At 46.1% G+C, this 12,680-nt stretch overlaps 1 protein-coding gene and 1 long non-coding RNA gene across 6 annotated transcripts in view; one reads left to right on the top strand and one right to left on the bottom strand.

Moving 5' to 3' along the window:
• The window catches only part of LOC129440097 (uncharacterized), a 53,757-nt gene that overhangs the window by 20,238 nt on the left and 20,839 nt on the right, over window positions 1-12,680 (bottom strand). The window lies entirely within an intron of this gene.
• unc5db (unc-5 netrin receptor Db) overlaps window positions 1-12,680 on the top strand; it is a 248,206-nt gene that overhangs the window by 217,441 nt on the left and 18,085 nt on the right. For all 4 annotated transcript variants that reach the window (XM_055199193.2, XM_055199191.2, XM_055199192.2 and 1 more), the window contains one exon: window positions 1,252-1,479. In XM_055199193.2, the coding sequence (XP_055055168.2) occupies window positions 1,252-1,479 (228 nt within the window). The remainder of the gene's footprint in view (window positions 1-1,251; window positions 1,480-12,680) is intronic.

The raw sequence follows: 12,680 nt of genomic DNA, 5'->3' as shown, positions 1-12,680 counted from the left end.
AGAACGTCGGAGCCACCCCGATCGCCAATCGTAAATATTAAACATGTTTAATATTTACAATCAGAAATCCTGATGTGTGTGGGGAATCCCCGAGGACAAACGCACGCACGCTCTTGAGATTATCACGTGAAACCAAACAATATCCAATCAGAAAGCAAGATGATAGAAGACAGAAGCAGTCATGGTGCAGTACAAAGTAGGGTGGCCATTCGTGCCAGTTCCGCCGGACACGTCCCGAACATGTTTTCGGGTTCGTTCTCCGTAAGTCGCGTTAGTCGACCGCATACGTCATCAAGGTTTAATATTTCGGGTTTCATTTCAGAAAAGCAAACGTGACATTTCAATGTATATATGAAACTACAATGATTGTATGTCTTTGTTTTTATTGATTTTATCGTGTATCTCTTATTTTTACATTTTGTTTTTTTCTCTTTTATATATTGTTTTCTCATTTCTATGTAAAGCACTTTGAATGACCTCTGTGTATGAAATGTGCTATACAAATAAACTTGCCTTGCCTTATAAATCCTACTTTTCTAATGTATTTTAACTGAAATGTGAGAACCTCGATGACGTATGCGGCCGAGCAACACGACTTCCGGAGAACACACCCGAAAACATGTTCGGGACGTGTCCAGCGGAACTGGCACGAATGGCCACCCTAGTACAAAGTGAAGTTGATGCAAAGTGAACTCGTACAGACCATGTTCCTGTTGTCTCCATGACTTCACCCAAACCCTTTTCTTTATTTCCCTTGAATTTTCAGTGAAAATGATTCCAAACACTATCATTGAAATTTCTTCCTGCATGTCGTCCACCATGCTTATTCTGAAGTCTCATAGCAAGATTTCCTGTGTTCACAGTCGAGACTCTGGTTGAAAATCTGTTCGTGTGTGGTGTGCTGTCTTTGAGATATCATGGCATACCACACACTATATGAGCAAAACGGTTAAATCTGGGATTTTTTATACTCATGTTTGTGATCTCACATTTTGAAAATCTTATAAGATGTAAAAAATCTTTTGGTGTGTACCAGCATAAGTCTTAAACAATCATCTGGATGCTCCGTTAACCATACATATTTTGTGCATGTACAGATTACAGATGTACATCTATTACTTTTTATTAAAAATGATTTATTTGAATGTTTGTAATGATATGTAGGCATTAAACATACGTATGGTAAATATGACCAAAACAGGCAGTTTGGAATTATGTTTTGACAGTCTCGCCATTAACTTTGATTCACAGGAAATGATGTCAGTAGATGACGAATCGACCTCCTGTTATTGCCTGATGGATTCACATAGCTGTCACTTATTGCTGGATCAGCCGGGCTGCTATGCGCTGGTGGGTGAACCTGTTACTGATTCAGCTGTAAAAAGACTGAGGATTGCGGTTTTCGGGAGAATGGAGGCCTCCTCTATGGACTACAGTCTGCGAGTGCACTGTGTAGATGACACGCCACATGCCTTTCAGGTAAGAGCTGGACAGTAAACACTTAATATTTACAAATCTTAATGAGATTCCTAACTTAAAGGGACACCCTACTCTTTGTTGAAAATTTGCTCATTTTTCAGCTTCCCTAGAGTTAAACATTTGACAGTTTTTTAATCCATATAGCCGATCTCTGGGTCTGGCGGTACCACTTTTAGCATAGCTTAGCATAATCCATTGAATCTGATTAGACCCAGAGCCATAGAAGGATAGAGTTACGTCAAGTCCGTTCACTCCAATGGAACGGTTTTTTTTACAGCAATGGTGGACCACGGAGTCTCTCAAGAGTTCCCGGAAGTCACAGTCAGCTCCATAGAGTTGCATTAGAAAGATTGAATGTGTTGAACTTAATACACGTTTGAAGACTTAATACGCTTGACAAATAAGATTGTATGTTAGCAATACATGTGAATCGAACGACTTTATGCATCAGTGTGTTTGAAGTGCATTATTTCTCATTTAATTAGTTCAAAGTTCAAAGTTCAGTTTATTGCCATATAGTGTAAAACACAATTGGAATTTTTTACAGCCAGTCATGCATGGATGTAATGTGGCAAAAACAAGACATTTAGACAAAACAAAGATAAAACACATAATACACAATCATATGGAAGGAACACTAATACTTATACTAATACTGAATAATAAAAGTAGGAGTATTAGAAACAATAAAGTGCAAACAGTGCATTCAGTCCTAAAGAGAAATTGAACAGTCATTAAGCAGCCTAGCGGCAGTGGGAAAAAAGCTCAGGCGATGCCGGGATTTAGCAGTTCTCGGGAGCCGAAGCCTTCTACCTGAAGGGAGCAGCTGAAGCAAGGGACAGCCTGGATGAGATGGGTCGGCCATAATCTTTCTTGCCCTTCTCACAGCCCTGATGTTATGAAGGGACTCCAAAGAAGGTAGAGAGGTGTTGATCACTCTCTCCGCAGAGCGGATTACCCGCTGCAGCTTAGCCTTGTCCTTGGCTGCTGCAGCAGGGAACCATGTAATTATTGCTTGTGTGATGATAGATTCAATGATGGCAGAATAGAACCGGATTAATATTGGCCTGGGCAGCCTGAATTTTTTCAGCTGTCGCAGAAAAAACAACCGCTTGTGGGCCTTTTTCGTGAGGGCTGTGATGTTCTGACTCCATTTGAGATCACGAGAGATGGTCAGCCCAAGGAAACGGCAAGACTCCACAATGGTCACCGTGGTGTCCCCCAGCATGATGGGAAGGGGTGGAGCTGCATTCCTCCTAAAGTCCACCACCATCTCCACTGTTTTCAGAGCATTAAGCTCTAGGTTATACTTGCGACACCAGCCCTGCAACCGCTCGATCTCCCTCCTGTAAGCAGATTCATCCCCCCTAGATATGAGGCCCACCAGGGTGGTATCATCTGCAAACTTCAAGAGCTTGACCGAGTGGTGGAGAGAGGTACAACTGTTTGTATAAAGTGTAAACAGGGCGGGCGAAAGAACACAGCCTTGTGGGGAACCTGTATTGGTGGACCTAGAGCTGGAGATACACGACCCCAGCTTCACCCGCTGGGACCTGTTGGTAAGAAAGTCAGTTATCCATTTACAAGTGGGGACCGGTACCTGCAGCAGGGACAGCCGGTTCTCCAGGATAGAGGGGAGGATTGTATTGAAGGCCGAGCTGAAGTCCACAAACAGAATCCTGGCATAGTTTGTTGCAGTGTCAAGATGTTCTAAGACATAATGCAGAGCCATATTCACTGCGTCCTCCGTAGATCTATTGGCTCTGTAGGCGAACTGCAGGGGATCCAGTGCAGAATCTGTGATGGACTTCAAATGGGCCAGAACGAGGCGCTCCATCACCTTCATGGCCACGGAGGTAAGAGCTACAGGTCTATAGTCGTTTAGGCCCGAAACCTTGGCCTTCTTGGGTATAGGGATGATGGTCGCCACCTTGAAGCACGCTGGGACATGACACAGCTCCAATGAGTACATTTAGGGGGTGTTAGTAGAAAACGTCTCGGTTACGTATGTAACCCTCGTTCCCTGAAGGAAGGGAACGGAGACGTCACGTCGTGACCGACGAATTGGGAACCGCTTCGCGGGTGACCTATCTACTTCGAGAACTATCAAAAACGCCAATGAACTTGGCATGCAGGTATTTGCATAATGCCGGCGCCGCCCCGCCAGGTGCGTATATAAGGCGCAGGTGCATAATACCAAATCAGCTATATTATTGCTGAGAAGCCGAGCAACAGTGCCCGGCCTGAACAGCAATGGAACAGCAAACTGTGGCGACGGGACGTGACGTCTCCGTTCCCTTCCTTCAGGGAACGAGGGTTACATACGTAACCAAGACGTTCCCTTTCAGTCGGTCACTACGACGTCACGTCGTGACCGACGAATTGGGAATCCCTACCAAAACGCCACTGCAGCTGAACCCTTCCAGTGCCTGCAAAGCCCTCCGCCCTCCACATAAGGGGCGGAATCTAAGGCGAAATGCAGAAGGCCGGTCACTACCTGTTCCTTAACCCACGATAGTGAAGCAGCGAACTGGGAGAAGCGTCTAAACTGAGCGGAGCTAGAACACTGCGGAAGCCATCCCCTAAGAAGGTTAAATGGATGACATAAAAATATATGAAACAACCGACAGGTTGCTCAAATAAAGTCTCTGAACAATACATGGTATGTAGAGAGGTGCAGAGCAGGCTCTGCTAAGGAAAAACGTGGAGGATTAGAACCCCACGGACTATACACACAAATGAACCCCACGTAGGGGACAAATGTGGACGCCTAGCCTACACAGGTTTACAGAGAATACATCAGTGATAGGTTGACAGCGGATGCTCCGCAACACCAGCTATCAGGGCGGTGGAGGAGAGGCAAAAACAGTTTTTTAGATGTTTTTGCCCCGATGGCCTTCCATAATGGTGCAAATGTGCAGCACCAAAATAGAGGCTCCAAGCCGACACACGAGCCGACCCTCGGCATTCTTAACTAGTTAGTAGAAAGAACCCGAGTGGAAACCGGTTCGACACGAACACTATAGAATCTTGTGAACGTATTAGGTGTCGCCCAGCCTGCAGCTCTACAAATATCTGTTAGCGAGGAACCACGAGCCAGTGCCCAAGATGATGCCACACTGCGTGTAGAGTGGGCACGTAAATTAAATGGACAAGGCACATTCTGCTTTTGATATGCAAGGGCTATAGTATCCACAATCCAATGGGACATCCTCTGCTTGGTGACAGCTTTTCCTTTCTGCTGACCACCGTAACAAACAAAGAGCTGATCTGAGGTCCTAAAACTTTGCGTCCTGTCTATATACACACGTAGTGCACGCACAGGACATAACAAAGCCATGGCTGGTTCTGCCTCCTCCAAAGGCAGTGCTTGGAGATTCACCACTTGATCTCTAAAAGGAGTGGTGGGAACTTTGGGCACAAAGCCGGGCCGGGGTCTCAGTGTTAGGCTGGATGCAGCCGGCCCGAACTGAAGGCACGATTCATCAACCGAAAATGCATGAATATCCCCTATCCTCTTAACAGAAGCCAAAGCAAGGAGAGTTAAAGTTTTCATTGTAAGAAATTTAACACTCACACTATGCAGAGGCTCAAATGGGACTTCCTGGAGTGATTTCAGCACCAAGGACAGGTCCCAAGGAGGAATAGAGGGGGGACGCGAAGGATTCAGTCTTCGAGCGCCTCTGAGAAATCTAATGACTAGGTCGTGCTGACCCACTGTTCTACCGTTTACGGGTGAATGGTGAGCTGATATCGCAGCGATATCGACTTTAATAGTGGATGGTGACAGCCTATTCTCCAAACGACGCTGGAGATATAAAAGCACAACACTAATCGGGCATTCTCGGGGGTTTTCACTTCGGGAAGAACACCAGTCGACAAACAGGTTCCATTTAAGCACGTAAGCCTGTCTCGTAGACGGCGCTCGCGCAGCAGCAATAGTTTTAGATACCTCTTGCGGTAAATCACTCATATCCTCCGCGCCCCGTCCAGAGACCACACATGGAGGTTCCACAGGTCGGGGCGCGGGTGCCATAATGTGCCCTCTTGTTGAGAAAGAAGGTCCTTCCTCAGGGGAATCTTCCACGGAGGGGCTGTCGCGAGGAGAGAGAGTTCTGGAAACCAACTCCTGGTTGTCCAATACGGTGCCACCAACAGCACGCTCTCCTCGTCCTCCCGGATTTTGCATAAGGTTTGCGCAATGAGGCTCACCGGAGGGAACGCGTATTTGCGCATGTTTCGCGGCCAGCTGTGTGCCAATGCATCCACGCTGAGCGAATCGTCGGCTAGTGAATAGAACAGGCGACAATGGGTCGTCTCTGGGGAAGCAAACAGATCTATCTGCGCTTTGCCGAAACGTCTCCAAATTTGCTGAACCGCAATGGGGTGGAGTCGCCATTCGCCGGGACGCGCAGCCCGAGAGAGCGCATCCGCCTCTACATTGAGCGTGCCCGGGATGTAAATGGCACGAAGAGACCTCAAATTCTTCTGACTCCAAGTGAGGAGGTGACGGGCGAGATGCGACAGGTGACGCGAGCGTAAACCGCCTTGACGATTGATGTACGCCACGGTCGCAGTGTTGTCTGTACGAACTAATACATCTTTGCCCCGTAACTCGTTGCTGAAACGGACGAGCGCAAGATATACAGCCCACATTTCCCGGCAGTTTATGTGCCAATGCAGCTGGGGTGCCGTCCAGACCCCCGAAGCCGCAAGCCCATCGTACGTGGCCCCCCACCCCGTGTCTGACGCATCTGTGCATACTATCGCGTGCCTGGAGACCTGTCTCAGAGGCACACCGGCTCGGAGAAACGCACGGTCTGACCACGGAGTGAAAGTGCGACGACACGCAGGTGTAATGATAACACGGTGAATGCCGCGCAGCCACGCTCTCCTCGGGACTCGATCGTGAAGCCAATGCTGAAGCGGTCGCATATGAAGCAGTCCGAGCGGAGTTACAGCTGCGGCTGCTGCAATATGCCCCAAAAGCTTCTGAAATAGTTTCAGCGGGACCGCGCTCTTGCTCTTGAAAGTATTCAGGCAAGTCAGAATCGACTGTACACGCGCTTCTGTTAGACGAGCTGTCAAATCGATCGAGTCCAGTTCCATACCGAGAAAAAAGATTCTCTGCACGGGGCAAAGCTTGCTCTTTTCCCAGTTGACCCCGAAGACCCAAACGAGCGAGGTGTTTTAAAGTTAAATCTCTGTGATCGCACAGCAACTGACGTGTTTGAGCTATTATTAGCCAATCGTCCAGATACGCGAGAATGCGCACACCTCTCTCTCTCAGGGGTTTTAAAGCCCCCTCCACTACTTTGGTGAATACACGGGGCGACAGAGAGAGCCCGAATGGGAGGACTTTGTACTGGTATGCTCGCCCCTCGAACGCAAAGCGGAGAAACAGACTGTGTCGGGGGAGAATCGATACATGAAAGTACGCGTCCTTCAGGTCGATAGATGCGAACCAATCGTTTGGACGAATGCATGGAAATATGCGTTTGGGCGTCAGCATTTTGAACGGCATTCTGTGAAGTGCACGGTTCAGCGAACGCAGGTCCAAGATCGGTCGCAAGCCGCCGCTTTTCTTGGGTACAATAAAGTAAGGGCTGTAAAACCCCGACCTCATCTCGGCTGGAGGGACCGGCTGGATCGCGTCTTTCACCAATAAGACAGCGATCTCCGCACGGAGGACGTGCGCATCGGCAGCTCTCACCGTAGTGAAACGAACGCCGGAGAATTTGTGGGGACGCCGAGCAAATTGGATCGCATAGCCGAGACGAATCGTGCGTAAAAGCCAACGCGACGGGCTGGGAAGCTGTTCCCACGCCCCCAGATACCGTGCGAGGGGGACTAAAGGCACGATCGGTGTACCCGCGGCGGGCGCAACGGAGGTGATCGCCGGTGTGTGCGTAACGGCCGCACCGACAGCAGTGTTGTGTGTGATAACACTCACCTGAGTCCGTTGCTGGGTGGTTGAGTAAGGGAGGCTCTGCTGAAGACACCTCACACCACTCGATGCACCCTCTGGCGAAGGAGGAGGGAGACGATGGGTTATGAGCCCGTAGCTGTCTCCTACCGGCTGAGAGCGCGGTGGGGTTATGAGCCCGTGCGTCGCTCTCGTTCTCCTCTGATGAGTCGGAGAACGAGGGGGGGTTATGAGCCCTCTCGTATCTCCGAAGCTCATCTGAAGACCTAGAGATGGAAGTGGAATTCGCTCTTTTTGTGGATTTGTGGGTGCCGACTGAAAAGTCGGCGGAACAGAAAAATGAAACAAAAGATTCCCCAACCGGCCCTCCTCCGGTGGGGGGAGTGGTGCCTTCACCATCTCCCGAAGAGCGATCCCCTCCATCTCTAGGTCGCCCGTCTCAGGGCCGCTTTGATCTTCTTTTACCACCCTTTGCAGCGGGCTGAGCGGGCGGGGCGGGCTGCTGACGGCCGGTTCCTCGCTTCTTAGAAGAGCCCCGGGGAGGAACGGAGGCGGCCGCCGCAGGACGCCCTCGGCGAGGAGCAGGCTGAGGCGCCGACGTGGATGGGGCAGGCGCAGGACGCTTCCGACGTGGCATGATCTGAGCGATGGCCTCAGTCTGCTTCTTGGCCGCGGAGAATTGCTGGGCAAACTCCTCGACCGTCTCGCCGAACAGGCCGGTCTGGGAAACCGGAGCATTCAGGAGCCGGGTTTTATCAGCGTCCTTCATGTCCGCCAGACACAGCCAGAGATGGCGTTCCTGGACTACCAGGGTAGACATCGCACGCCCGACGGCGCGTGCGGTGACCTTGGTCGCACGAAGCGCCAGATCTGTAGCCGCACGTAGTTCAGAGAACTCCGCCGAGTCGTGACCTCCCGCGTGCAGATCCCTCAGAGCCTTAGCCTGATGAACCTGCAGCAATGCCATGGCATGCAGGGCAGAGGCTGCCTCCCCACAAGCCTTGTAAGCAGTACCGGACAGCGCCGAAGACTGCTTACAGGCCCGTGAGGGGAGAGTAGGCTGGTCCCGCCAGGAGGAAGCGACACCGGCCGGACACAACTGCATCGCGACCGGGCGCTCCACTGACGGGATACCAGTGTACCCCTTGGCATCTCCACCCTCGAGGCTGATACGGCCGGTTCCGGGCGGAAAACGGGGGTTTTCCACGACTGCGTCAGCTCTTCATGCACCTCGGGGAAGAAAGGCACCGGGGGCGAGGACTGAGAAGCCCTGGCACCCCCGAAGAACCAATCATCGAGGCGGGACGGTTCAGGTGGGGGAGGTTTAGTCCACTCCAAGCCGACCGCCTCCGCCGCCCGAGCGAGCATGGCTGCCATCTCAGGGTCGAACGCAGAAGCCGCAACCTGGCCCGAAGGCGGGAGCGGATCCGGATCGACGTCCGAGGCTGACAACCCCCCCTCCGACGTTACGGTGGACATCGCGTCAGGTGGAGGCTCGACAGAGCGCGAGGACACCGTAGAACACGGGCCGCTCGTCTCCATCGGGACCTCCGCTGGCAACGGATCAGGGCGCTGGGAGCTACTGGACGAACCAGCAGACCGACCCAGCACCGTTATACGGAGGTCATCCTTCGCCAATCTGGTAGCTGCGCCCTTAGCAGCACCAGACTGGGAAGGCGGGGGCCGTTGCCGGAGGAACGACACCCGTCTCCGCAAATCCGCTATAGTCATGCCCTCGCAGACGGGGCATGAACTATCACGCAACGCTGCCTCTGCGTGCTGGAGCCCCAGACACGAGAGACAACGCTTGTGGCCATCCTGGGGGGCGATGAACACACCGCATCCAGAAACGAAGCACGGACGGAAATCCATCTTTAAAAAGACGACCCCGACCGTGACACGAATGAGTGGCTGTTGTTGTGGTTTTCCTTTTCCTCAAATGAAACAATCTTCAGTCTTAGGTTCTGATTTCAAGAGATAGACTTTTATTTTCCGGACAAAACAAAAGCCGAGGCTGCCTGATGAATCTCCCCAGAACCCGAGTGAAGTTCTGGGGACATTCTCCAAATCAGTCTGAAGCTCTCAGCCAGGCTTGGTAAATATATATATGGTCTTTGTCCCTCCCCTCCATATGCTTTAACAATATGTTTCTGTTCAGGCAAGACCCACATGACATTCCTCAGACCAGTGTCTTGTTCCCATGACCTATTTGCCCTTTGGCTGAAACCCTTTGTGCCTGTTCAGATGGCTCTTTAAACTACCATGAAACCTGATCACACACAGCTGTTCTTAAATCCACACGGAGATAAACTCCTGACTCGCATACAGCCTAACACATGACATAATGCATAACTTCATGGAAAACAAATTGCGTGTGATTATAATGGTAAACTCATATTCATCATATTCATGTAGATTGGGATTAAAATAAAACTTCTTCATAATCCCCGCTCTGAGGCTTAATTTAGCCTCACCTTTCCTGTTTATTTTAATCCGGAGTGCAGTTTCATAATTCAGCGTTTCAATTATTAATATCTTGTGGCTAAAGAAAGCCACTATACCTTACCAATTACTAAATTATGCCACTGCACTTCGAACTATGGACAATAAGACAAACATCTTTCCATTCTCATTTTGACTTGAATGTAAAAGTAAAAGTACTTAAGCCCTAAACAGTTTGTGCGCAATTGGTTCTACGCTTACAGTTATCGTTTTAGCTATGTAGAGTATATGATAAAGCATCGTAAATGTAAAGTCAACGTTAATGAATCCAAGTAAAAAAATAATAAAACAAAAGTAAAGTATGCATAATAAACACAAATTAAATGTTATAGATTCAGTGTTCAAATTCAAAACAAGTAAATATAACTAATTGATACTGAATTGAAGCATAAAAAGTAAAAATTAATTATAATAAACAAGTATAAATGTAAGTTCATTCAAATAAACAAAGTAAAGAGCAATAACCAATAATAAAACTAGGTAAAGATGGCATAATAAACACAAATAAATGTAGATTAATTCAAATAACATAATAAAATGTGAACCACTAATATACTAAGTAAAGATTGCAACACAAATGAAAGTAAAGTATTCCAAATATAACAAGTAAATGTAAATAACCAATAATAAACTAAGTAAAGATTGCATAATACACACATAAATGTAATTAATTCAAATAAAACTAGTAAATGGAAATAACCAATAATACAACTAAGTAAATCATACATAATAATTCTTGATAACAATTTAAATGAATTTTTCCCATCCTCATCAGAGGTGCTTGAATTCTCGTTTACTAGTTGCAAATTCATTACTGTCTTGTAACGTAAGTCCTGATAATATTCTTGTTAATTTCAAGTACATTTTCCATCATCCTAATATTTTAACTTCCATTTGGTTCTTTAAGCAGACACCTACGCCTCATTTACCCACTAACCTTTAATTAAAATTGATTCAGTATATGTTATCATGTATTTCTAATGGCTGCATCTAGTTGTTATCCTAAGATAAATTAATGCCTTATTTGTAAACTTAATAATCTACTTTTTGATTGTAGTACTGTACATAATTTATTTATTCTGTATTCTTATTCTGACAAAACTTTATTAAATTCCTTATTTAGCTTAATCCCATGCCTTAATCTAATTTGGTATCCATTTGGTTGATCAACAGAATCTACATATAATTGATGATTAATTGTTGTGTTCATCCTTTTATAAGGATTCTAAATACCCTTCTTTTGTAGTGATTTCTTGTCTCCATCCTATTTAAGTACTTTTTCTCTCCCTCCTAATGAGGTCAAGCATTTTCTTTTTCTACCAATCCAAAATAATTCTCCAATCGATATTATTTGATCTTCCAATACCTTCATTGTATATGTTGCTCTGATTTAATTATATTATTCTTCTAATAGCATTTCTCTTCTCACTTTTACACCTTAAGTTATACTTTTTTATGTCTTCATAATAGATCTAGAGGTTTCTTAGTTGATTCATTTCAAAATTCTTGTTATAAAACATTTCCTATTTAATTTCCTTAAGTCTATAATTCCATAAGGCTTATATTTTCTTGATTGTAATCTTACTGTACCATTCAGAATTTTTACTGTACCATTCTGAAATATCTATCCTTCCTTTTTTATTTTTAGTGTTATTTACTACCATTGACACAAATTTTTAAATTGTGGCCTATAAGATGTATTTTTAAACTCAGAATTTCCCAAAAGACCTAAATATTATCCAGATAAGTTGACCTTAAACTTTTTCTCGTAACCCATAAGAATTCTTGTTGAATTTATCACCCTATTTATGTGGACTTTAAATTGTTATTACCTTATTAAAAGCTGGTTTAGTTTAAAGCATAAAAAGCAACTTTGTGAGCATATTTCCTTAACTTTAAATATTCCCCATTTGTATCATTGTTATCTTTGGGATGTTTCCCATAAAATGTCCACCTTATGTTCTCTGTTCAATGTCTCTATGTTTTCAGTCTTTCTTTCAGAGTCTGTTCCTTTGAAATTATTGCAGATCTTTCACTGTGCCTCGTTTAAGGCAAAAGTCCATCGCCAGGAAGTTTAATTGACTGTAGCAATGCAAATCTTCTGTAGTAATCAGTTTCGTTTTTTTTTTCAATTCAATTTCTTTTGACAATTTCTCTTTTTCACTTTTTCCTCTCGGTGTTCAAAACTTTGCTCTCCATCCGTCGGTATACTTGAATTGCTTTAACTTTGATTTGGTTTTGATGTTTCTTCTTTCATATCATGGCATTCTTTCTCCTTCTCTCCTTCCTACGAGCTCTGCTATACATTGGCTGCTCCTCCCACTTGGACATTCTGGAGCTGGTCTCATCTTGTCTCCCCCAGTTAGGCGCCCTGTGGCCGTGTTTGGCCTCCTCCGACCTCTCGAACCTCAGATAAGCTAGATCATCTCGCACAAGGAGTCATGTTTCTCATCTCCTCCTCCACTCCTTTCAGCTTTTTCTGTACACAAATAACTCAATACATAGACAATTAGTTTGTTCATATAACACTTAATTCCAGATGTTTTTACAATACGCATAGGTCTATCGGCGAATATTTCATGCAGTGTTAAAGGTGTACGGTTGTTAGTTTAGGTAAAACATAAGTTCTGTTATGATAAGTATTTTCACACATTTTGTTAAGTATGGCTTTGATGATTATTCCTTTTCTATACCTTTTTATCCACCATCCTTTGTGATTATAGATGATAGTCAAATTTTTCTTCTCTCTTATCCGTCACATCAATTTTTCCCT

The sequence above is a fragment of the Misgurnus anguillicaudatus genome, chromosome 22, assembly GCF_027580225.2.
Source record: "Misgurnus anguillicaudatus chromosome 22, ASM2758022v2, whole genome shotgun sequence".
NCBI classification, from domain to species: domain Eukaryota; kingdom Metazoa; phylum Chordata; class Actinopteri; order Cypriniformes; family Cobitidae; genus Misgurnus; species Misgurnus anguillicaudatus.
Note: the sequence above shows the minus strand (reverse complement) of the source record. Positions and strands in the feature narration are given on the sequence as shown.